This window comes from Podarcis muralis, chromosome 4 (genome assembly GCF_964188315.1).
Source record: "Podarcis muralis chromosome 4, rPodMur119.hap1.1, whole genome shotgun sequence".
Lineage (NCBI taxonomy): Eukaryota > Metazoa > Chordata > Lepidosauria > Squamata > Lacertidae > Podarcis > Podarcis muralis.
This window is the reverse complement of record NC_135658.1, coordinates 58321608-58348411: the sequence shown is the minus strand read 5'-3', so window position 1 is coordinate 58348411 and position 26804 is coordinate 58321608. Positions and strand designations below refer to the sequence as shown.

Here is a 26804-nt window from a genome sequence, read left to right as displayed (position 1 = left end):
TTGTTGTTCAATAAATTTTCTGTTATTTATTTTGTAACTGCACCTAAATCACAATAAATTGTCCAGCACTTGGCTGCCAGACCAGATAAAATATAACTTTTACCATCAATACAGTCCATTTCCAAGGCCAATATAAACTAATGGGCATATTTAAAAGATACAATAGGCTTCTGCATACAGGGACGGAGTCTTTCTTTTCTTCTAAAATAAAACATTTCCCACATAATAGCATCCAATGTACATATTCTATAATGTCTTTCGTTCTTTTTACTTTTACTGGCAGGGCGCTCAAAATGAAGAGTCATAATTCCTCAAGGGCCCTTATTCAGGATTTAAAGAAATACTGAACCAGAAAAACTACCCAAAGTATTTTCCCAAAAAAACAGATTTCTAAAAACCAGTCCTCCACCACCACAAGAGGGTTTTTTTCTTCAGCATAGATATACATTCTGATGTCTGTTCATGATTTGGCACATTCCCAAGCAACATCATGATTTGCTTTCTGCAGCTCTGAAAATTAAATCCATGCTTAACTGGCCTTGGTTGTGTGAGACCTGTAATAGCAAGTTGGTGAAAAGGTGAGCCTTGGCTGCTGTTGCTTCGGAGAATTCTGCTGCAGACCATGTGTCTCTCCCGCTCTTTCTGCTGCAGAAGGTTTGCTCCTAGGAGTTGCACTCCTCACAGTGGCAGGAGAGGATGTAACGGTAGGTGGCCGTGAGCCTCATGCCACCTGAGCAGCGCAACCTCATGGCTTTCAGCTTGGAAGTCTGTGGCTGGCAGCAATGGCACGTGGAGCGGAAGGGCTGTTTCAGGACCGTACTGAAGGACACCATTGGTTCGGAGCGTGATGTCTGAGTGCAACGTCCCTCACAACGAGCTAGCAGCACCATCTGCAAAGGAAGGAGACAAAGGAATCAAGGAACGGAGGCCCAGAGCAGTGCAGATTTGTGATGCCGGAAGAAATTGTATCGTTCATAACTACCTGGCTCCTGTTAAGCAGCCCACTTCACAACCCATTTAGGCCTCATTGCATTGTGTTAATAATGTAATTATGGGTATATATGCTCTAGGGACGCGGGTGGCGCTGTGGGTAAAACCTCAGCGCCTAGGACTTGCCAATCGCATGGTCGGCGGTTCGAATCCCCGCGGCGGGGTGCGCTCCCGTCGTTCGGTCCCAGCGCCTGCCAACCTAGCAGTTCGAAAGCACCCCCGAGTGTAAGTAGATAAATAGGGGCCGCTTACCAGCGGGAAGGTAAACGGCGTTCCGTGTGCTGCGCTGGCTCACCAGATGCAGCTTGTCACGCTGGCCACGTGACCCGGAAGTGTCTGCGGACAGCGCTGGCTCCCGGCCTCTTGAGTGAGATGGGCGCACAACCCTAAAGTCTGGCAAGACTGGCCCGTACAGGCAGGGGTACCTTTACCTTTACCTTTATATATACTCTGGGTCTAAGTTTTCTATCACATCAGCTACATTTTGTATACATTGTTTCAGCATATTTGCGGTTTTTTAAAATATAGAAAGCTTTGATTATGGATCAGGAGGGGTAAGATATGAAGTGTTGCAAACCCAGTCATGTGATCTAGCACCCGTGGCCAGCTGGAAATGGCCAATTTGGACCCCAGTTCTTTTCCTAGTCCAGTTGTTTCCTGTCTATTCCTCTAACACACTTAAGCAGAAAAAGGAATCTATGGTAGTGCTTCCGAAGCAGAGGCATGTATGTGTGCAATAATATTATAGATATGACAGCAGTCTAATTAAAACATTCTTAGCAAAAGAAGAAGAAGAAGCCATGCTATTGCCATTGCTGATGGTGAGCTCTGCCCCAAGATGCTGCTACAGAATTTCTTCTTCCCTCTGGGATTCTCTCCCAAAATTCTCCGCTCTATTCATGGGTAATGAAATGCCTCACCCTATCCACTGCCCATGAATAGCATGGAGAATTTTCTCTCAACCCTAGGCTTGCTACTGTTATAGAATTAAATACTGATTGGCATTCATTCCTCTCTCTTGTTTTTATGGACCATAGTTCCCCAGACACAGATGATATCTTCCAGATTTAATAATAATATAAAGGAGTCTTGTAGCACACAGTGACACACAATGCAAGTAGACTTTTGTCAAGCAAAGCTTATGCCATAAGAAACTTCTCAGTCTTTAGGTGAAACAAGACTCTTTGCTAATTTCTTTGCAATAGTCTAACACTGCTATCCTTCTGGAAATCCCTTACTGATTGTATGTAATGCTTTTAGAGACCACTTGCCCTATATTCCTGTCTGGCCCCTGGGCTCAACTGGTGAGCCCTTGTTGGAGGTGTCACACATTCAGTATGTAGGTACCACCAAGGGGGCCTTCATTGCAATTGCACAGGCATTGCTTTAGATCAGGGGTTTGCAAACTTTTTCAGCAGGGGGCCGGTCCACTGTCCCTCAGACCTTGTGGGGGGCCGGACTATTTTTTTTTGGGGGGGATGAACAAATTCCTATGCCCCACAGATAACCCAGAGATGCATTTTAAATAAAAGGACACATTCTGCTCATGTAAGAACACGCTGATTCCCAGACCATCCGCGGGCTGGATTGAGAAGGCGATTGGGCCGGATCCAGCCCCCGGGCCTTAGTTTGCCTACCCATGCTTTAAGCGCTGTTCTTTCTACTGCTCTTTCTACTCAGGCCTTCTCCAGCTGAATTGTTGTTTTCAATTTGCAGTTGACATAATCTTCTATGAAGGATTTACAGTATATTATGTTTTGCAGTTTTCTTTTATGCATTTCTTTTATGCATCTTACGTATTTTTATATGTTTAGTCTACATTATCCTATATATAGTATAATATAAGGCTGGTATCAGTCGTTTGCTTTTTTAAAAAAGGCTGAACAGAGAAGGCAAGTTCATTTTTAACAGGCAATAATGGGGACAAGTCTCCGTATGGATTTTTGAGCTGGTTTTTGCGGAGAAAAGAAGGGCAAATGGTCAGCAACAGCAGCAGGTGTTGGAGCTACAATCGATGGCGCTGCCTCTCTTCCCCACTTCCACGGAGCAGAACACAGCAGAAGACTCAACAGCTGCTATTAAGCCACAGCAAGTTTCTCCAAGCACAATATTTCAAGCAAAAACACCTTTTTTGGCATTTTCTCATGTTTCTAAATGAAAAAGGAAAGGTTGGCCAAAAATCACTTGAAACCATATCTAAACCACATCTACTACATTTGGATCAAAAGAAAACTGGATCTGAAGCTGTCATGGAAGGAGGACGTGTGTGGACTCAAATTAATTTCATATCCCTTAAGAAAGGCAAGTGGTGTGTTTTTACCTCAATTTTGCTACCAACTGAATGTAATTAAGAATATAAGAAGCTGTGTTATACCGAATCAGACATTGGTTCACCTAGTTCAGCGGTGTCTACAATGACTGGCAGTGACTCTGCAGGGTTTCAGACCAGGGTCTTCTCCAACCCTGACTTGAAGCTCTCAGGGATTTAACTTGGGACCTTCTGTATGCAAAGCTGATGTTCTACCACTGAGCTATGGCCCATCCCCAATTACTGAAGGGCCATTCCACCCCACTGCCCTACTTTCAATCCACATGGGATTATTTCTCAATAGCACCTTTTTGTCTCATTGTGATGAGGTCTACAAGGTAACCACAAAAAAATACACTGATTTTTATTTTGGGAGATATTGTCTTGAATATATGAAATATATACTAATATTAGCAATTCATAAAAATAGGTAAAGGGGGCATCACCAAACAGAAGGAGACAAAAAGGGGGCCAAGGACTCAAATTATATTGAAAAATTGAGATGTATTGAATAGTAAAATGTCTTTAGAAAATGCATGATACATTCTGGTAAAAAACTTTCCTCAAGTGTACAATATTACAGTTTTCCTGTCCTGTAATAATAAGAACAATTTGAATATTGTAAGAGGGAAAATGTATTCTTGTGCCCTACTGAAACACAATTTTCTAGGGACATTTTCATATTCTATAAATTTTTATTTTTGAAAATTCTTCTTGAGGTCTTCTTCTTCCTCCTCCTCCTCTTCCTCCTTGCTAATAATTCACAGACGCTAAAAATCATATGGACTCGGCAGGAGGGCTACAGAAATTTCTGATGGTGATGAGGAAACCTCTGGTCTTTCCCCTCATTATAGAAGTTCTGCTTTAAAATATGGTGGTAGTACCACCACCTTGAAGGAAAGACTGTCTACACGGTCAGTCACACTTTCCCCTTAATACATTCACAATATGAAACATATCAGGAAGTCTGTAACAAATGAAGTTGTCTGGCTGAGAAGGGAATGACTAGATGAAGTACTTTAAAACAACCTGAATGACAATGACAGTCCTGAACACTGAGCTGAGTCAGGAAAATTTCCACACAATACAAAACAATCTCCCCAGCCTACATTGTGTCTTTTCAGTGAATGCAGCAACTCAATCAGCACACAAGAAAATATAATCCGGATGAGTGTGGCTAATTTCCCTATTTTAGCTGTACGTATTTGCTTGCTTGTACTCTGGTAGATTTCTGATTGCAGCTGGTGAACATGTTAGTATTTTTAAATGGTATATTTTTCAATTTATAAATGTACCTTTCAGAGCATTTCTTGCTGTCACATTTTCTAACGCAACTCTGCAGCCATAAAGGCTGAGTGCCAATTCACATAATCTATTTTGTGTCCCTGCAGGCAGTCCATGCCTTCTCTAGGAATGTGCTCATGTGGAGAAACTTAATATATATGAACTGACAGATCAAAAATATGTCAGCAACAATTTCTGTGGTTGGAAAAATTGCCACCTCATCAAGGGAAGCTGAGCTGACTAGATTTGCAATTGGCCAATTCATAAATTTCTTCAAGCAGGTGTATCAAAAATTATATCACATGAATCAGACAGAACTGGCATCGTCATGGGGCAGTTACTTCAGACAAGTTTCCAGAAAGAGTGATGATTTTCTTGCCTCCAAAGAACGGTGTGACTACTTTCAAACACTGAACAGCAGTTCAGGCTTTGTGGCAAATTGCTTTTGAAACTGAGGAGACTTTGAGATATGGCACATAGGTCTGCAGTGCAAAGGGTGGGGAGTAAAAAATGACAGCTCAGCCCCTTGTGGGAGGCATCTTTTCAATATTTCACTCCGGAAGCAAAAATCTCTATGATCTGTCCTGGAATCAGCCCTTTTCGTTAAAAAAAAAAAAAGTCGGACTTCTTAAGAATCTCCTTGGAACTTCACAAACACATAGTTGTACTGACATCATCTCCTCTGCTTCTCCTTCAGAAGAAGCGTTCTTTGTGTGAGTGATCAGTTACACTAGGGATGGGAAAGCAATGGCACTCAAGGTGATGTTTGACCCACCTCCCATCATTCTGGATGCTGGCTGGACATGACACGACCACCTGAAGGGCAATAGGTTGGGAAAGGGCAAATTACACCATCAGTTTTCTGGATGTCCATCTGATTTTCAGTCTGTGGTATTCGGAGGTATCAGCTTTATTAACTCATTTATTTTGCAAAGGATTAGATGTCATATTTCCCTTAATTCAAATGCAACCAGTCATGGCTGGAGAAGTTCACTTCGGCTACAGTCCTATGCCCACTAAGCTCCTAGCCAGGGATGGTGGGAGTTGCACTCCAACAATAGCTGGAGACCCAAGTTTGAGAAACACTGCATATGCAGTACTGGGATTTAATATGATTTTTTAAAAAAAGTTTAGGAATATAAAGACTGGTTTACCAGGGCAGCTCAAGACATTTTGCCACCTGATGTGGAGGAGCAAATGGTGCCTTCCACTCCACCCACAAGTCAAAATTCACAGAGCACAAAGTCAGCCAAGTTACTTTAGCACCTGAGGCAGAACATCCTACAAATTCCTTCCTTCCTCCTTGGCAGTAAAAAATGTAACAATAATAAATTTGCTGCTGTTTCATGACTTCCAAAACCGGCTACTTGAGTTAGCTGCCTCAATCTGCCTAACGGTAGACCTGGCCCTGAGGTGGAACTATTTATTTTGTGCTTTTATCCTGTATTTGTATCTTGTGAGCCATCCTGAGATCTTTGGATGAAGGGCAGCATATAAACTTAATGCATAATAAATAATAAAAATAATATTTCAACACACCAGTTTCCAACCCCTCTCTTTCAAACTACACACACACAGAATTTATATACACTCTGTTTGAGGGGAGAGGAGTAGATAACACCATTGCACATAAGATGAATAGCAGCTGCCACTTTAGATGATGTCATCACACATAGCTGTGTACAATTGCAAATCAGCATGTGCAAAACTGCACTGTGAAAATTCGGATTCTGAGTGCTTCAGATACATGTGTACACAACACATTGTCCTCCCTTATGTTGTTGGTTTTTTATGGTGCTTGCATGTAAGAAAGGTCGAGAAGTTTAAGATAGCACTTACCTTTGAACTGCACTTGTACAAAGGGTGGCTGATGGAATCCACATAATGGTGCCTCATGCAACGGTCTGGGTCTGAATCGATCATGAAAGTACTGTCTGTTTTACTGTCTGTGTCTCCCATTATTGCCAGAAGGGACAGCATGGAAATGGAAGCGGCTAATACATGATTTCCCATCGTTGGAGAACTTCTCGGGAAATACAGTAGAGGGAGGCAGAGCATCAGAAGCACTCTAAAGACTGAGGCCCAGTCCCTTTCGAGGAAAATGAGAGCTCTGTGCTAAGTCTCTGGCTTGTCATTGCTGGTTTTGAGTTAGGCATTTGTGGAGGGTATAATCCATCAGAACATCTCCTGCATGGCTGCTGGGATAGAAAATAAATAAATTAAGATCCTGGAAAAACAACAAAATGGCCTCTAGAGTGAACTAGGCATAAATAATAATAAAGCTCAAAAGACCGGTGTTGGCCAAGAAAAACTTAGTGAGCAAACATCATCCCATTGTAGGTGTGGTGGAAGAAGAGGTCAAAGCCTCTTCTATCAATGTTTTAATAATAAGGACATTTAATATTGCAGAAAATGTTTTTATCCAATGAAGTCTCCAGTCAGTTCTGTTCAATGTCAATTATTTAGCAAGGCACCTGAGGATTTCTGAACATTAAAAGGCCTGAGGATTGGCATGAAAAATTGAAAGGTGTGTTCCAGAGGATTAAAGAGAGTTACATTAAAGATGGAAATGTTGGCTCAAAGCAGAAACGAAAATTAATTCACTGGGCTCATCCCTCTCTCCAGTGATCTGTTCAGCCATTCTAATCAGTGATTGCCCCAACGATAGACTTGCTTTTTCGTGCTCTGCACACAGCTGTGTCCACTGAAATGGGCTGAGATGCATGGAACATATGTGAAAATAATTGTGCAGTCTTGCTGCTAGCAAAGAGATCTTACCTACACATCCACAAAGGGTGCATGAGCACACACACGACATGTGCTTGAGGGTGAGTGTCTGCAGCTAGGGGGGAAAGTTCTTGCCTTCATAAGTAAGAGGGCACCCATGTTTCACAAATCCTGATCTAAAACGAGTCTGAATGAGATTTTACTAATAGGAGGTTCTGTGACCATGCGGAGGGCACATTATAACAGTCAGTTTTTTCCATCTCAAAGAAAGAGATGGGAGCCACTACTTGACTATATTAAATTTGTTCACCTGTACAGAAATGTTTATTTACTTGCATTAAGCCAAAATAAATAAATCCCAAGAAGCTCCAGCAAATAGCCCCCAAAGCCACATTCATTTGCTTTAAGTCACACTAGGATCACATAGCGCACCAAAGGTTGGGGATCTTTATCAGCCTGAGGGCCAAATTTATTGGCAACAGACGAGACTCTGATTTTTGCACAGTAGGCTACATTCCAGCACTACGGATGCCAGAGGCTTCTACACACAGACACACGTCTATCCATCTCTCCATCCTCTACCCAGGCATGTAAGCGGCATTATCACAGTTCAAAAACACATTCCAGCTAGGCAGAAGCTCTCAAGGAGTGTACCAAGCAGGTTCAATGGGGGATATCGTGTGAGGATCAGATAGAGAGATGCAAAGGGCTGTGAGGTGTGGAGGCCGCTCTCTGCAAGGCCTTTTCCACCTGACCTAGGGGCGAGGCTCAGACTCACCCAGCCCTACTGAAGAGGCTCCTCATGAGGTCGGAGGAACATCGCCTGGCTATTGTTTTATTGATTTAATATGCTTTAAATCACTTTGAGATTTAGTATAGAAATTAAAAATTAAAAATAAAAATTTGGCCCCCCCAGGTTTCCCACTCCTGACATGAAGTATCAGTGGTGGCATTTCATCAAATGATGAGGGCTAGAAACATATATTCTTGAAAACCTCCTAATATTCCTGCTCTGGTGCTTGAAAATGTGAAGCTGTTGACACTGAAAGAATAGATATCCTGTTGTACTTTCTCTTTTTTCACCAAGAGTTGTTTTATATATGTTTTATAACATGTACATTAGAACATAAGAAGACCACCGCTAGATCAGGCCAATAGCTCATCTAGTCCAGCTAACCCAGTGTCTGTGAGAAAGCCACTTCCGCGATCCCATAGGAGGTGGGGTTGCGGGCTTCACGCCCCTCCCCCACTCTCGCAGGGGCTGGCTCCAGCCCCTACGATAGCAAAAGGAATCCCCAGCCGCATCATACCCCGGGCCAGCCAATCGGCTGGTTCTGGGGGCGGGCCTCGGCCATTTAAACCCACGGCAGCTGAGGCTCCTCCTCTTTCCCTTGCTGCAGCTGACCCAGCTTTCCCTCCCGTCCCACCCTATTTAGGCTAGGTTCTCTGACGTTGCTATGAACTATGGTTGGTCGCCATCAAGGGGCCTGGTAGGAATTTTTTCCAGATGGCAGATTGGCACCAGCCATTTGGTTTTCGCCTACCTCATAGCAAACCGTCACAACTCTTCGGTATTGGCGGTTAGGCATTGGTGGGGGTACTGTTCCATTGTTATGAAAATGAAGTGGGGAAGGAATGCCATCACCTTCCCCAAACAAGGGTAGTCCAGTAAAGGATTCCAGGGGGCGTGGTCCTGTCCTAAGCCTAGGGAGGTGTGGGCCCATGGCACGCCCCCATGTGAGAGCCAGTGTGGTGTAGTGGTTAAGAGCGGTAGTCTCGTAATCTGGGAAACCGGGTTCACGTCTCCGCTCCTCCACATGCAGCTGCTGGGTGACCTTGGGCCAGTCACACTTCTTTGAAGTCTCTCAGCCCCACTCACCTCACAGAGTGTTTGTTGTGGGGGAGGAAGGGAAAAGAGAATGTTAGCCGCTTTGAGACTCCTTAAAGGGAGTGAAAGGCGGGATATCAAATCCAAACTCTTCTTCTTCTTCTTCTTCTGGTAACACCGGGGAGAGGTCCTAGTCGACGTGCCTCAGCAGGACTCCTCCCACTGGTGATTAACCCTTCCGGCCTAGGAGCCGGTTAGTAGTTAGGACCAATGCCTAAGCCAATACTGCTCAATTCCTGTAATCAATAAAGTTGTGGCCTAATTTGACCCATTAAACTGAATTCTTGTGTCCTGTGTCTTTATTTCCTTGGGGGGGAGGCGGGAACTTGCCACACAAGCATACAAGCAAGACATAAGTGCCAGAGCACTCTGCCCACCTACAGTTCCCAGCAATGGGTACACAGAAACAGGCTGACAGAGAAGGTGAAATATATAGATGAGCCACCTGATTAAATAGCAACAGCTGCAGATCTTGCAACTTCAGCCCCACCAATAAACCTACCAAATTCATTTTCAATAAGCATATAAGATATGTCAGTCAAGTCCAACCAACCAATATGAGAAGAAGAAATAATGTTAATCAGTGAGCAGGTCTGGCCAAAGACATTTTGCTGCTTCCCACATGTCTAGGTGCATAAAGGCCAAAGGCAGCCAAGTTATTTTGGCATCTGGCGCAGAAAACCTCGCAAGCACCTCTCCCTCTCCCCTTCCTTAGCTGTCAAAATACAATAAACAGAAATGAAATGAAATAATAGCCGTTAAGTACAAAACCCATAAATTAAATTAAATAACCCTAAATTAAAGGATCATAAATTTAAAATACAATAACCATAAATTTTAAGAATCATAAATGTGGAGTACAGTAACCAAAAATGAAAGAATCATAAATTCAGAACACAGAAATCATGAATTAAAAAGCCATTTGCTGCTCTTTCATAACCCCAAAACAGCTGCATGTGGAGGCTTCCTCACCCTGCCCAACGGTAGGACTGGGCTAGCCAGTGAATTCCTACTGAAGGACATAGAAGGCTGCTCTCCTGTTCCAACCACTAGCTGTTTGCCCACCTTTCCTTGCTCCAGGTAGGCAATTTGAACAGTGACATGCCTCTTGTTGGCAAGCAAGCTAAAGGACATAACCCCAGGTAATTAGCCCACAGTCTGAAGGCTGGATCCAGCCTCCCAAGTGGCCTCCCCTATCCCTCCCCACCATATTCTCAATCTGGTTCACTTACTCAAACACGATTTGTGAATGGAAATACCTGCCTGCAGGGGCAAACTATATGGCAATAGACCGTGTTTAGTTTAGCTTGAGAACAGGTTTCTCCATGTCTTTCCTAAGACCTACTTGTGGTGTTGTTCATCTGCTCTGTCCAATGGACTGCTGAGCCATGTGGCGGCACACCCACCCAGAGGCTGCTTTCTACCACCAGGGGAAAATATGTCAATTTTTATTTCAGTTTCTCTCCCTTCTGTTTCTTCACATTTCCAAATCAGTTTTCCAAAAAAAAAAAGGCCTTGTGAAAATTCACCAACATCTTTGTAAGAATTTTTCCTAACCCATGCACCTTTGTCTAACAAACACTTTCTTATAAAACAATCTCCGCTAACATAATTTATTTTTGCATGCTATTCTCACCAATATATGCATTTATATGTACATTTTATCCTCCTCTAGCATTACATTACAGTGGTACCTCGGGTTACGAACTTAATTCGTTCCAGAGGTCCGTTCTCAACCCAAAACTGTTCTTAACCTGACGTGTGTTTTCACTAATGGGGCCTCCCGCTGGCGTGTGATTTCCGTTGTCATCTTGGGGCAAAGTTTGTAACCCAAAGTGTTTGTAACCCGTGGTGTTTGTAACCTGAGGTACCACTGTACTTGGATAAAGAGTGGCATTGCAAAATTCAGATAAACGCAAATTTTGAAGGACAGCTCAGTTCTTTTCATTCTGGAAGTGTCAGATTAGAAAGCTTCACCTTTGGAGGTGAACGGAATGAAATTACTTCCATCTCCCATCCCTACCCAACACTACTGGAGAACAAGCCTTTCTTGGTGGTGAACTGGGCAGGGTTGACTTGCGTGGTGGCACTTAGAAAAGCCAGCGACTGCATGGGCTGATGGAGGAGGCTGCAGGGTTCTGCAGAGAATCCTACAGAGCCTCCTTTCAACTCTGTGGTGGTCCTTGAAGTACTAGCTCCAAATAAGCTGCTATGAAAAAGAGGCCAAAATTACAGAAACTGCAATAAAGATGATTATATACATTTGCAAGAAATGTGGTGGGAAAGTGAAAATTACAATTGCGGGCCCTGCAAGAACAGGGTGAGGAGCGGCTCCCATGGAGGCCTGCCGCAACCTTCCCCACCCCCTCTGATAAGCTGCCACTTCACTAGACATGACGCTGTGCTGCTGGGTGTCTATTGCCAACACAGCTGGGCGGTTTTTATGCCAGGCATCTGGCTGCTCACCCAGGCCAAAGCTCTACCTCTGTTTCCCAGGTCAGCTGGGTATGTGGGGAAGAACAAGCTGGTGGATTCTTCTAGGGCTTATGCTTAGCATGAACTACCATACTTTTTAGGGTGTGCCCTGTGCAACAGTTGCAGGTGAGGCTATACCCCAATCCTATGGAAACCGCTCAATAGTTATCTGCATATGCAGGCTACCATATCGTAGCACCAGAGGAAGATAGAAAGCTCAATGTTCTACAGTAGGAGGGCCACTCGCACAGCATTTTAAAACAGGGGCACAGATGTGCATGAAATGTGTGTGTGCTGATTTTGATGAGTAGGTGATCATTTAGAAATGATCACATTGATTTGAATAGAAACACACAATACATCCCACCATAGTGAGGAAGATGGTGACCAGGTGACTTTTGTATCTTCTCAGTTTCCTATCTATCTAATAGGCAACTTCAAGGTCTCTTCTCTACCTTCCTGTTTAAAGTGGGCTTAGGATGGATGGCCCTTCAAACAAAGGACTGGCAGCCCTTCAAATAGAGAATTGTCCTCTGTCATGCAGGACGCATGCCTTCTTTATTCTACAGAAACACTGTCAAGCTTATCTGCTTGGGCTTGGCTCCATAGGGTGGGCCTGCAGGCAAAACTGACTACTCACTTCAGAATATAGGACGAATGAGTAAAACACCCTTAATAGTTAAACCTATTACGGTCTGTAGTGGGCGAGACGCCCTGGGGGCAACGCAACTTCCTCTTTTGCTTCCAGCACAGCCCTCCCATCTCCGGAGCTGGAGTTTTATTTGGAAGAGTTTCTGCTTGTTTGCCTGATTGATTTGTTGCTCTTGCTGCGGAGCCTGCCAACCTGATGCCAGGTTTAGATCTAATAATAGGCATAAAATTCAAGGAGCTGCTAGCTGTGCAAGCAAATGGCAGCCCTGCACGAGGCAGACTCTCTGCTCGGAGCAAGTCCCTTCCCGCTAATCCCGGTGTGACCTGTGCGCCTGCTGGAGAACCGCAAGCAAATGGACCTCTTGCAGACTCTCTTCATGAGCCACTCCAAGCACTCTGCTTCCTTTTGCCATGAAACCACTAGGAAGGCCTAAGCACAATACTCTCCCTTAGCCTCTACACACACTCTCTCACACACATACAATATCAGTGGTGAGGGAGGAGATCTACAACAACGGGGTGATTGTAAGGAGTTCAACAAGGTAATGTATCTGAAGTAGTTTGAACACACTATAGTGCGATATCAATGCTATTTCCTGGTTTGATTTATACCTTGCCTTTCAGAACAACTCCCTCCCAGCACATCTTGCAGTGCAATATAGTGCAATAATAAAACCACCAGCAGAATGAGTAAATAAAAACAGCAGCTGAGGGCTAGTGCTACTAGCTACAGGGGAAAATAGGCAGACACAAGAACATGTCTGAGGGCCATGTTCCTTCCTGGTAACTGTGGATTTAGGCTGTGTGTGTGTACATGGGTGTAAACAAGGGGATCTAGGAACATGAAGTCCATGTGGAAGCACCGATGGGGCAGCCTTGCTTTCCCAGCTTCCAGACACATCTTGCTGGTGCTTACTGGTGCTTACTGTCTTTGCCTGGCAGGCAGACGGTATGTCATTGAATTGTGACAATGGCTCTTGTTGGCCTGGATACAGCAAAAAAGAAGTGTGTGGCAAAAGTCAGAAACCTTTAACTTTTGCATGGGTGGAATATAGCCTGCTGTGCAAAGGTAAGACTCACATCTCCACACACTTCTGCCTCTTGCCCACTTGCTATTGACATGTGGCCCACAGAAGATTGACCAGGAGGAAATTTGGCCCCAGGCTGGAAAAGGTTCCCCACTTTCTGCCTTATAGGAATCTGATCTGGAGCCTCCAGCCAGTGCGCAAAGCATAATGTGCTTTCTGACCAAGCCCTGACCTATGTTCTCTTTGGGGCAATTCCGATGCAGGCTGCCACCACGTGGAACCATTTTTCTAACCACCTCTTTGTGAAGCCATAACTTTTATTGCAGTCCTCCATGCAAAATGAAACTTAATCAGCACATAAAAGAGGTTAAGTCATTGTTACCAAATATCCAAAAACTAGAGAAAGGTTTTCATATGAAACACATGCAAGGTTTGGCTGCGCTAGGCACCGTTCCGTATGTATGCCTGAAAGGGAACATCAGATGGAAATTAGGGGGGGGGGGTGTGCTTGAAAAACTGCTAGATAAAGAACATCAGGGGTTGGCACTGAGTATTTTCTCTTCTGCTAATGTTCGTGCCATTATATTGATATTGGATATTTGCTAAGTGCTATGCCCTCTCGAGCGCCAAAATTTAAATTACGGCAACGATTTCCTCTTGCATTTTCCCATGCAATCTATCAAGCCCTCATTTAATTCAACATTGCTCCACCCTAATGCTTCTTTAAACAGAACCAACGTACTCTGGCACAGTAGTGTGAAAGGGACTTAGCAAAAGGAAAAGTGTGCTTTGGCTCATCTCCCCTTTGTTTCCTTGTGGCACAGAGAGAAGAAGTGCCCAGTAGGTCTTGCCCTTTGTCGGTAAATAAATATTCCTGCAGTGGGATTGTTTCCCTCCCCCTTCTTCATGCTTCCTTATTTAAGCATTTGTGCACGGCTGATGACTGGGCAGGCAGACAGTGATGCGAGTGCATTTGAAACCCTCGCAACTGCATTGTTGTCCAACTTAAAAATGCCGGATGAAGTCATAAAGCAGCTGTGATCCACTCAGAGGGAAAGAGGTGAAAATAGAGAACTGAAGCCACATAAAAGTCAATTCCAAACAAACTGAAATAATTGCACCCCACCCAGCACGGTTTTGTATGGATACCAAATTTAAACATTCGGGGCTAGATCCTGCCTGACATAAAGGACAAGAGTAACTCTGGCTGTAGCAGAACTAACGTGATCTACTTCTGTTGAAGCTTTGGCCTGCCATTCACACACGCTAATCCAGTGTTATATAAACAGCATTCTGGACGAGAGCAAGGAGGCACCGTAGTCAGATTGTCCAAAAGTTAAGGGTGGGTCTGTTAACTTCTGGCCCTTATGTCCTCGATGACGCCCCCTCTTAACTGTCAAGTACTTCCAATACAAAGACAGAATCCACCTGTGTAGTCAGTTCTCCAGCATAACCCTGTCATTTTGAGGATGATGTTGGAGAGTAAGATTTCACTGTCATTTTCTGGAAGCCAGTTCTGCTATGTAATTTGCTATCACTTTAGCCTCTTTTCCTCTGAGTGAGCAGCTGAAAATGGTCTTAAATTCAAAACATTTTCTAAAACCCATTTGCTCTAGTTTTATAGATTTTTTTGGTGTAAAAGAAAGGTTTACATCTGAAACGCCTGTTGCTTACTTCTCCACTGGCGAGGAATTAAGAGAGTCCTTGGTGCTTATCAGCAAAGAAATGGGGAGGAGGGATACCTTGTTGGTTGGGACCCTCCCCCAGAGATTCTACTCCCCTTGGAGAACATCCATATGGCTCATGCCTCTACAGTCAGTTGGACACTGCAATGCCACTAGAAAAGAAAGCATCTTTTCACACCCAGAGACCATATTGCCAATAGTGGGATGGAGACTCTAGAGACTTCATGGTCTATGCTGGTTCCACAATGTCCCTATCAGCTCTGCAACTGGACAGGGAACCAGCATGAAAATGCCCAGCCTAGAATTTCCATGAGGTTAAAAAGGTAAAGGTACCCCTGCCCGTATGGGCCAGTCTTGCCAGACTCTAGGGTTGTGCACTCATCTCACTCTAGAGGCCAGGAGCCAGCGCTGTCCGCAGACACTTCCGGGTCACGTGGCCAGTGTGACGAAGCTGCTCCGGCGAACCAGCACCAGAGCAGCACACGGAAACGCCGTTTACCTTCCCGCTAGTAAGCGGTCCCTATTTATCTACTTGCACCCAGGGGTGCTTTCGAACTGCTAGGTTGGCAGGCGCTGGGACCGAGCAACGGGAGCACACCCCGCCACGGGGATTTGAACCGCCGACCATGCGATCGGCAAGTCCTAGGCGCTGAGGTTTTACCCACAGCGCCACCCGCGTCCATGAGGTTACTAACCAATAAAATTTCAGCTATAAACACAGTATGCCTAAAGTGTCAATTATTATTCTGTACCTTAGCACCATCAGTCATCAGACAACTAGTTCACTGCCTTACTAGTTACTTGAGAAGTTGGGATGGCACTGATGAAATTTTATCCAAAAATACCCATTAACTATCTTTTTAAAAGTAATCATAATCATATGATAAGCATGTCACCTCTCAAACACAGGAGAATAGACAACATTTTGAAAGTAAACGAAGAGCAATTCAGGCTGCAATCTTTTACATGCTTACCTGGAAGTAAGTCTTATTGAATTCATTGGGACATACTTATGTTTAAAAATGCATTAGATAGCACTGTCAGAAGCTTACAAGTCCAGATATTTTTCTATACATTTTCTTTTCTGTCTGAAAGCTTTTTTTAGTTCAGCAATATATGGATAGTAACTTGATTGTGGGCATTGCAGGATAATAGCTTTGCACTGGGGGGAAATTGATTGTAACTGTTTACAACAGACATAGTAGCATCAAGACCTCTAATCATGGAATTGCACCTAACAGTGATATATAGGAGAAAGACCACAAAGTTGAATTAAAATATCTGGTGTCAGTTGGACTGATATTTGGGACAAGAGTTCTGCTCTGGCTTGCAAGCCAAAGTGGAAGGGACTGTCCTCTTCCCATCTCCATAGAAAAAGGCACAGTTAACATTTCTTCTCTTCCCCCCATGCCCCACCCCGACCTCTGTTCCCTGTTGGCCTGGCAACAGCTTCACAAGCTTCACTAGTGCCGTCTTAATATTGTGATGTGGAATGGGTACTGTTGCTTGGCACAGGATTATTGAATGGACACAGAAGACAAAAAAAAAAGTTGTAGGTAGCCATTGCTGGTTCATTCAAAAATATCTAGAAACCAATGCAGAAACCAACAAACATGTTGCAAGGTAAACAGCAAGCTTTCAAGTTCTCCAGAACTCTTCTACAAGCTGGAAGGTAGAATTCTAGAGTTTGAGTTCTGATACAATCTCACTGTGGCTTTTGGATTCTTTTCTCCCTAAGAGACCAAAATGACCACCTACAATTTTTGTTATTTGAAGACTTTTAAAACTGAAGGAAGATTATATTTTACTATGTGAAGATGGGATATGCCATCTGCATTTTGGTTCCTACAAATAATTCGTTATTATTTGTGCTAATAATGCTATCAGAGGAATCATACTCAATCCTCCTTTCAAAATTATTTGTGGCTACATGGGGGGGGGGGGCAGACATACGGTTTCATTTCCAATCTGTGTGTATCCTGTAACTTCCTGCTAAACTACTGTTAACCTTTCATACCACAAATGCTCTGAGTTTTTGCTGTTCAGCTTTTGCTGCACTATAGCCCCTCCAGACAACATTAATGTGGTACTAATAGGGAAATATCGCTGGACAGCTAACAAAGTAGAATAAATTCACCACTAATGCACTATTACTGTGTCAACAGCATGTTGTAGAAGACATCCACATTGGAACACCCATATGGGGGGTCTCCCAGTTGGACTTCTATTGACTCTTAGTGCGCCACCCAAAATCAACCTCCAACGTTGCTTAAAATAAAAACTGCCAAACTTCTCTTTACTTCTGTTCTCTGCCTCACAAGGGATCCAGGTGCTGGAAATGGATCTGAGTAACTGCTGTATGTTATAATCTTTTTTAAAAAAAAAAATATGGAGAACACTCATTATTGTTTCTTTATCCCAGCAGACTTTGGTGCAACCCAAAGTCTGTTTCCAGATTTCAGGACGCTCTACCAGAGACTGATCAAATTAAGCCTGCCTAATGTGTCCTGCACTCCGTCTTAAGACTGTCATTTTCTGCAGACCTCTAGGTTTCTGCATAATGTCTAGCTCTCTCCCACTTTCCCTGTTTTGCTTAAGCCTGAAGAAAAAGCCTGGAGAACTCAAAAACTTGATCACTATTTAGCAGTAGCAGAAAGCATGGTGGGGCAGTGATGCTCCCCTGATCTCTGGCTGGTTGCAGCATTGCTGGTAGAGTGGAAGGGAGACGGCAGCAGCAAAGTCGCGTGGCAGAAATCCACTCGGGGTCCCACCAGATTGGATCTTCCAGTGCATTTGCACTGCGCTAACCTTGCCACCACTTTGTTTCTCCACCTTCCTTTAAGCAGCACCAACATGACCAACCAAAGGCCAGGTGTATAGCAGTGATGACCCTCCAGGCCACCCACTCCTGCTCCTTAGGGATGGTTGATTTGCTCCTAATAGAAGACAGTATGTAATATGTAGATATGCAAGTGTTTTTCAGTCACTCATTGCTTTTTCTCTTGAGAAAATCACTGGGAAATTTCCACAAAGGATGAAAATAATAATAATGAAAGAAAACAGTGTGTCACACACACCCCCAACAAAAACCTCATATAATTCCATTCTAGTGTACCCTTGTCAGGAATTAAATCCTTTCCTTTGGATTCATTCAGTCAAACCTGTCATTTCCTTGAAGGAAGGACTGGATGAAAAAGGATGAAAGGTTCTCAGATATCAACTTGTTTCTTTTAACAAGGTGGGTGGCAAGCTCTGAAGCTCCCATCCAGACCCAGTCTGAGTGTTGTGGGAGTGATATGTGGGTTACTATCATGATATGACTGACCTTCCTTCACCAAACCAGACGCTGAACATTAACTCAAATCCTCAACTTGCCTGCAAGGCCATGCAAATGTGGATTATAGCTCTGCTGTATTAATAAGCATGAGAACCTTATTGGCAGACTCCCCTAACAAGGATTCAATTCTTATCTATCTCTCTATCTATCTCTCTCTCTATCATCTATCTATCTATCTATCATCTATCTATCTATCTATCTATCTATCTATCTATCATCTATCATCTATCCAGCTGTCTGTCTCTAAATCTCTAAAATAATATTGATCCAGCGGAATTCCTGGTGGCTCAGAGTCCCCTTGGTATGAGCTGGCTTCAGCATTTGATGGACAAATGGTGAGAAAGAATACATTGCCTGCCATTTAGATAAAGTTCCGCGACTGGGCGAGCTGCACCACAAAATTCCAGCAAACAGAACGAGAGCCGGTGGAGCTTGGAAGTGGTAGTGCCAGTGCTACCCGGATTCTATTCTGAATTAGATTATGTGAAAAAAGAGTGAATATATAGACAACCAGCTGCTCAAAGGCTTACTACAACCTTGCTTTTATTGTTCTGCTAAGTTAGAGGTGCGGCATCAGAGGGATTCCATGCATACCGTCACTGAGAAATTTTAATATGTTCCACACTGACACACATAAAAAGGAAGTAACAGCTGATCATAAGTCAGACCAGGCGACAGCATCGCCCTCCCTCCCTCCTTCTCTTTCTCGCTCTCCCCATGTGGGAGCAGAATTGTGGGCCCTCCAGAATTGTGGGGTCCCAGGTGGATTCCACATCATAATTGGCATTGAATCAGGCAAACAAGCTCATACATCTATGTTTCATTATGGAAGTGAGCATGTACAGTATTCGCTCCTCCCAGCAACCACCCAGAGTGGCACATAAAGTAGTGAATTACAGAGGCATGCCAGATCAAAGCTTTTGCAGTCCCCCTTTCTCAGATTACAAGAACAAAGGAATAGTCAGGGGCATGGAGAGGCAGTCAACTGAAAATAGGCAGCAACGTGATGAATCACTTTTTCTGTGCAAATTATCGTGTGGAACTCACTGCCACAAGAATTTTTTTTTCTTAAATCGGAAACTTAGCAGGATTTTAAAAGACAGCAAGTGCCAAATGATTCGCATTAATACAAAGGAGACCAAACAAGAAAAGTTTGAAACATTTTTAAAGGATACTACCTAGCCTTTTGTGCTTCGGGACAAAAAGCAGATTTTAACTAGAAAAGTCTAAAGAGGCATTTGTTTGTTTGTTTGTTTGTTTGTTTGTTTGTTTGTTTGATTTACAGCCTGCCTGTGAATTGAATGGTTCTCAAAGCAGCTTTTACATAAAGGTCAGACTCTTTGACTCTATTAGCCATGCCCCACCGGCTTCATAGTAATCCCTGCCTGAAAGGGTTTGAACAAGTACAATCGGCTTATGCATATTCTGCTCAGTAATATGGAACCCACAGAGTCAGGGCCTTTCTAGTGGTGGCTCCTTCATCGAGGATGCACATTTGACCCCCCCCCACTCTCCTTTTCAGCTTTTAAATGGGCCTTGTAACCCCTTTGATTTCACACTGCTTTTGAGTTAAATGTGCTCCTTCAGTTCTTAATGTTTTCTTGTTTGCATCACTGTTGTCTTGGTTCTGAAATTATTTTACTGCGCTTCCTGTGCTAGACTGTAGTCTGCTCTAGGGCACCTTCAGATGGGTACTGTATGTACTGCAGGTGGATGCGGCAGCAAGCATATTGCACTTTGCACGCGGATGTTGTAGATTTGTACTAGGAGGGCCTTCTCGGTGGTGGCGCCCTCCCTGTGGAACACCCTCCTTTCAGATGTCAAGGAAATAAACAACTACCTGACTTTTAGAAGACATCTGAAGGCAACCCTGTTTTTAACGTGAAGGGAAGTTTTTAACGTTTGATGTTTTCTTGTGTTTTTAATATTCTGTTGGGCACTGCCCAAAGTGGCCGAGGAAACCCAGCAAGATGGACGGGGTATAATATTAAAATTGTTATTACTATCCCCTCCAGTACAGAAAAGCTCTTCGAGGCTTCTGCATTCTTGATTTTGCACTGCCTCCTTTGACTCCTCCAATCCTGCCATTTGCCCTCTCCTTCTCTTTTCCCCCCAACAGTGGAAGCTGCCCTGTGATGCCATGCCGACATGCCACCCTGACCTTTCTTCTGGCTCTTGCAGCTGTGGCAGCAGCATTGGCAGCAGCCTTGCCACAGTTCTTCTCTCTCCTTCCTTGGCAGCAAGAAATCCAGTCCCTTCTCCCCCTTCTCCTTCCCTCCTTCCTTGTGCCCTGCAGCTGGGCTGACTCAGCCCCTGCAGGGAAAGGAAGAGGATAAAGCAAGAGCAACCACTACCAACACAGCCACACCTACACCATTGTTTCTCTTTCTCTGCCTCCCCCCCCCCCAGCCCTCCCCTCACTGCCTGATCACATGGATCCTCCATTTGGGTTCTCTCTGCTTTCATGCAAATACCCATCTCCGACCAAAAGAAAATTAAGAGGTTCACCAGCTGCAAAGCTTCCCCCAGCCCTCGCAACATGAGGGTCGCCCACTTCATTCCCCCGCTTTATTTAAGCAGGAGTTATTCACCAAGACAGCTCTACGCTTTCACTTTTACAGTTTTTAGTATTCAGGTTGTGCTTGCTTGCTTAACATCCCCTCAGTACGACAAAAACGGCATCAGCTGGAAGCATGCGGGACAGGCTTACGTCAGAAAGAAGTGGCTTCAGTGTGGCACATTGCCATGGCAGCATGGCACATGACCAAAGGAACATTTCTGGTTTGAAACGTTGGTTGGTATTTCCTGGAAGCTATGGACCATGTACCCATCTCAAAGTCTTTGAGGATGCAAACCAGCTTAAATTCAGGAGCACATGTGACCACCCTGATACCTTTAAGAGCACAAATCATCCCAAATGCACATCTGGAAGGGAACTTAGATGGCTGCTTTAATTTCTCAGCTTAGAGCATCCTAGACATGTCTACTCAGAAGTAAGTCCTACTGAGTTCAATAGAATGTGAGCATGGGACTGCAGCCTTACTGAATTGATTTCATGTATACTTTATATTTTAACTGTGTCCACTGTTTCACACTGAAAGGTGGCATGGAACTCCTACTGTGGTGGATTGGCTGCAATGTTGGACTAGAACATGGGAGACCAGGGTTCAAATCCCTGCCGAGCCATGAAACTCACTGGTTGATCTAGGACCAGCCATTTTCTCATTTTCTCTGAGCCTACCCTACGTCAATGTATTGTTGTCTGAGTAAAACTGGTGGGGCCCACCTTGAGCTCCTTGGAGAAAAGGTGGGGTGCAAATAAATACATCTTAGAAGGATGAAGAACAGCATCCCTGCAGGATCAGACTTAGAGACTTCCTAAACCAGCATCATGTTCCCAACAGCGCCCCCCCCCCCCGATGCTGTTGGGAAGCTCTGAAGCAGGCCAGGTAGGCAGCAGCCCTCCCCACATTTATGCCCAGCAATTGATCTTCAAAGCTATACTGCCCATTTAGCCATCATGGCTAATAAATGCCCCGTGAGCTTGTCTAAACCTTTGAAAAGGCCATCTAAGGTAGCAACCATCATCACATCTCTCTGCACTGGATTCCATAAGTTAAGAATACGCTGTCCCTCTCCAAAGGTGATCCACTGCAGTGGTTGCTCAGTTCTACTTAAAGTACAACAACGTTTGATCCAGTCCTGCTATAAAGCATGTGCCTATTAGAAACAAAACACAACTACTCCAATTTGTTTTACAAACAGTCTTGATCACGAATAATTGCCCTGATACCATCATGGACACAAATAATCATGCATGCACAATAAAGAAGAAATCTCTTTCCTGAATCTCACTAAGTTCTGAGGAATCTCAACCCAGCAAATGGCTGCATGAGGAGATCTGAGAAGAGACAGTTCTTTCCTTCCACTGATGTAACAGTGTCTTTGCTGATAATGGTAGAAGCAGACCGCCAACGGCAAGCCAGATCTGACTTGAGTACATCAGTGCTTGCGTTTCTAACGCCATAGAGGCAGCTGTCTCCTCACCCTGACAATGTGCAAATTGCATTCTATTAGTGACAGTCAACTTGGATAGCTTTTGCATTAGCACTCCAATGTGGTGGTTATGGCACATGAATTCTGCAACCTAAACAAACTGTGTTAACTAAAAAAAGTGTGCTTATTTCATACTGCTATGCAAAACCCTTTGGGAGAACTGAACGTGCCACCCTGAAACATTGGAAACCTGTTCAGCTCAATAGTGGTTTCTAAAATTTCACTTTGTGTTGCCCACATGCTTGCAGGTTTATCGTTGCAATAATAAAAGCAATAGGAACCAAAAGCCAGTTTTAGAAAACAGAGATCCTCTGAAGGCTCAGTTCGGCACACTCATAGCACTGGATCCTATGCTTGCCTGCAAGGATCACACAGAATCCACACCAGCCTGCTTTTAAGTCTGTTGAACCACAAATACATCCTCAGTGTTGCATGTGATAGATTTACAGGTGTGCTTCTTTAGAAGCGATTCACTGTGAATGGCTCTTAACAGGAGAAGTGTAACAGGAGTTTCTGCCCTAGCCTTCCCATCTAAAATAATCCTCTTAAAATTTCACATAGCTTATGTAGCATAAGTCGTTAATTTCATAGCCACCATGAGGCATCTATGGTACTGTCAACGTTTAAATGGTGGAAGAGGCCATTTCAGACAGTAAGCATAACTGAGGGAAATTATTGCAGAATTATTCCCCAGCTACCCAAACAGAGCTAAGATGAAAATATAATAACCATCGTGGAGTCATTTGGGAGGAAAGGCAGGATACAAATTTAATCAATAAATGAAATAGATTCTTCAGTGCAAGGGCTATAGCTCAGTGTCACAGAACAAGCTTTACATGCAAACAGTCCCAGGTTCAGTCCCTAACTTCTCCAGGCAGGGCTGGGAAAGATCCCTGTGTGAAATCCTGGAGAGCTGCTCTCAGCCATCGTAGACAATACTGAGCCACATGGTTTGATGTAAGGCAACTTTCTAAGGCAGCAGATCTCTCTGCTGCATTAGGACTTTGTCTTTCGGCTCTCCAGCCTCTTGAATGACATTACACTGTTTTGGAATCCACAAATCTGATGCCATTTGCCTCCTTCCAGTGTATAATCATAGCAGTGATGACAGCAAGCGTCTGCCATTCAACGTCCATGCAAAAGGGGAGGTTCAGGCTGCACGAGTTTTAACTGTAGAACATGCTTTCACTTAAATCCAAATGCTTCTGCTATGTTCACCCATCTTGATCACATCACCCTTCTAGATCAATGGGTGGTACTCACTAGCTTTCTGGGACAAAACCAACAAACAAAGGGGGAGAGCCAGTAAAAAATGAAATTATCCAACTGCACGGCAGTCTTTTATTATTGCATGACACAATATTTCTATGCAGTTGGGTTGGTTGCTTCCATTATGGGGCCAGGGCTAATGAAGATGGTCCTTAACCACAAATTTCAAACATATTTTCTAAGTTATTTTCTGTTATGTCTGTTTGCCTTGCTGTGGTTCACACATTTCCATTGCAAACATCACACTTCATATAGGGGAAATGTTATCTTTAAAATATTCTTGTATCACTTGCAGTAAACTTATTCTACTATTATTCTTCCTATTTCTTCAGAGTGAGGGATGAGCCAGAGAGCTCCGTTCACTTTTTTTCCTTTCTGAATCTTAGACTAGCTGGCAGCACTCCCTTCAAATGCAGCCTTTAGAAAACACTTTCATGCCCACATGAAATTTATGCTACAATCATGCGCGCTGCTTTAAATATTCATTCAACTCACTGTCTGGTGATGCTGTTTTCTTCAGGAATTTGTCCACTAAATTTCCTCGATGTAGATGTTGCTGTTACATTTAACATGCTTTTAGCTTTTGAAACCCTAAACAACTTAGGACCACAATATCTAAAGGACTGCCTTGTTTCCTTGCTGCCCAGCAACAGCACTCCTCAGATGGGACACTGCTGAGAGTAACATATTCAGAAGCGCACTTTGCCTATGCAAGATACCAGGCTCTTAGTGTTGCAGCTCCAGCTGTCTGGAATTACCGACTAGCCAAAAAACAGACAAGCACCTAACATGATGATGCTTAGGCACCTATTGAAGATCTTATTGTTTAGAAAGGCTCTCTTTGAGGTGTAGCCCAGTCATTTATGGATGATCAATTTTACATCTGGTGAAATGTTTTTATTGTTTTTGGAGCTTGTATGGATAGTTTTGTTGTTCTGGAGTTTGCTGAATTGCTCTTATTGCTTTTACAGCTATATTATTATTATTATTATTATTATTATTATTATTATTATTATTATTATTATTATTACTGTGTGAACTGCTTCTATGGCTTTATGATGTGAAGCCACCTATACATTTATATACAGTAATAATAATAATGAAAATGAAAATTGCCATTACATCTTTGGTTAAAAAAAAACCCCATTGTATTATTATCTCTCAGAATTATGCTGCTCTAAAATAGAACATTTGAAACCTTCCCCTCCAAAAAAAGGGGGTCACATTAGTCTTGCTCAGAGTAGACTCATTGGTTTCAATGAATCTGCTTGCAATATGGTTTAGCGAGCTATCACCCAGTGATTCCAGGGCAGCGTCAGAAACTTCTTTCAACAGGAGGTATGGGGAGGCTGGCAAATTATTTCTGAGAGCTTTGCCCTGCCGGAGCATCCTTGGTTTGATCTGCCGAACAGACATCCCCCTGCATTATTGGTTGTGCTGACGGCGTAAGCCGACTGCTCAATATATCTCCTCTGTTCTGCAGCCAAGACAAACACTGTGGATTCCCTCGCCGTTCCTAACCAATCAAATGCACATATTAAATCCATCCTAATCCATAACCAGTGCTGTGCACCCCGTGGCAAAACTTCCCAGAAGTTTGGATAAATACAAAAGGGGGGAAAGGGGGAGGGGGGGAGATCCTAAACAAAACCTAAAACCTCGCAAAGGATGACACCCAACCCTAGAAATAAATATTGCCTATTGTTTCGAATTATTCCAAGCCCTCCAGCAGATGACTGGCAGAGGATCAGCATACATTAGTTGTCATAAAAGTAAACACATCTCCGTTTTAAAGCAGGAGCTTCGCCTGCGTTCATGGAGTCCCATTGTAATGGGACAAAGGCAGCGCTGGAGATACCCTTCAGCCCCGTTTTTGGACTCGCACAGCTCAGCTGCCTGTCCACCCTTCCAGTTCAGCCTCGTACAAACGAGGGTCAGTGCAAACCGAGAAGCCCCTGCGCGGAGATGAGATGGATTTAATGCTGCAGTTATTTTATCCCCCAGAAGGACTCATTCTTTTTTTTTCCCCACTGACTGCCCCCTGGCATCCTCAGGAGACACATAATTTAAGGCACGCTGGCAATAAATAAATAAAAAAGATCTAGTAGGCAGCGAATCTTTAGGCAATGGCTAATGAAATCTGAGTTCGTGAACAATAAAGCAGGATATTTAAAGAGCGCGGGGCTGTCAAAAGACAAATCATTCTCATTAAGCACATTAAGGCGATATTTGGCGTTCTGATCCAATCTCTCCGTTCCCTGCCTGCTTACCTTTGCAAAACGCGCCGCTTTCACCTTCCTTTGGACTCCGGCAACTCAGAGCGAAAAAGAGGTCTTGTTACTTCCAAATGCTTTTGTTCTTCTGTCCCACTGTCACATGGCTTGCCTTTTATATTTGCAACACACAAAAGTTAGGGCTGTTGTTTAAGCAGGAGAGAGAGAGAGAGAGAGAGAGAGAGAGAGAGAGAGAGAGAGAGAGAGAGAGAGAGAGAGAGAGAGAGAGAGAGAGAATGTCAAATGGAAAAGTGCCATTGCAGTCATATATCAATCAGGCGAGCGGCAGCGGCAGCTCACAAGCAAATGGGAATTCCACAGAAATGTGAAGCTCTTGTTATCTGAGAAATCACTAAACACCACCAGTCAAGCTTCCTTCTTCTGCACAGACTTCTCTCATTGGAGAACTGGAAAACTGGATGCAAATACACTGAAATTCCAGGATGTTTCCTGTGATGGCATACAAGGCTATGGAGGTTCAGGTCCAAACTTCATTCTGCCCCACCTAAATTTGCCAGATCACTTGGTCAGAGACAAACTCATTTGCACCTCTGCTAATTGTTTGCCATTTCAAATTGGGGGGCGGGGGGCGGGAGAGAGAAATACTTTTCAGGAAAATATCTGCCAAGTGTAACTTCTTCCAAAGTCACCTTGATGAGGTTTTGTCTGAAGAGTAAGTTATTGATGCTAGATTTATGAATTGAATCCTGTGTGTGAGAGAAAGAAAGAGGTACTGACTTATTGCAGTTGGTCAGACAGGGCGTATTGTATTGCCTTGTCATTCAACTGAATGAACATGCATACATTTGCATCTTTCTCCTTGCTCTCTTGGA

At 43.7% G+C, this 26804-nt stretch overlaps 1 protein-coding gene across 2 annotated transcripts; it reads right to left on the bottom strand.

Annotated features, from left to right (window-relative positions):
- Positions 1-26533, bottom strand: NDP (norrin cystine knot growth factor NDP). 2 transcript variants are annotated; one of them, XM_028727337.2, is made up of 3 exons: positions 25969-26533; positions 6422-6780; positions 1-890 (listed from the first exon to the last, which is right to left on the bottom strand). In XM_028727337.2, exons 2-3 carry the CDS (start codon positions 6638-6640, stop codon positions 663-665), a joined length of 447 nt encoding a protein of 148 aa, XP_028583170.2. In that variant the 5' UTR covers positions 6641-6780; positions 25969-26533; the 3' UTR covers positions 1-662. The 2 variants fall into 2 exon arrangements, with proteins under 2 accessions (XP_028583170.2, XP_028583171.2); XM_028727338.2 differs by having other exon boundaries at positions 6422-6777.
- Between the last annotated feature and the right edge of the window lie 271 nt (positions 26534-26804).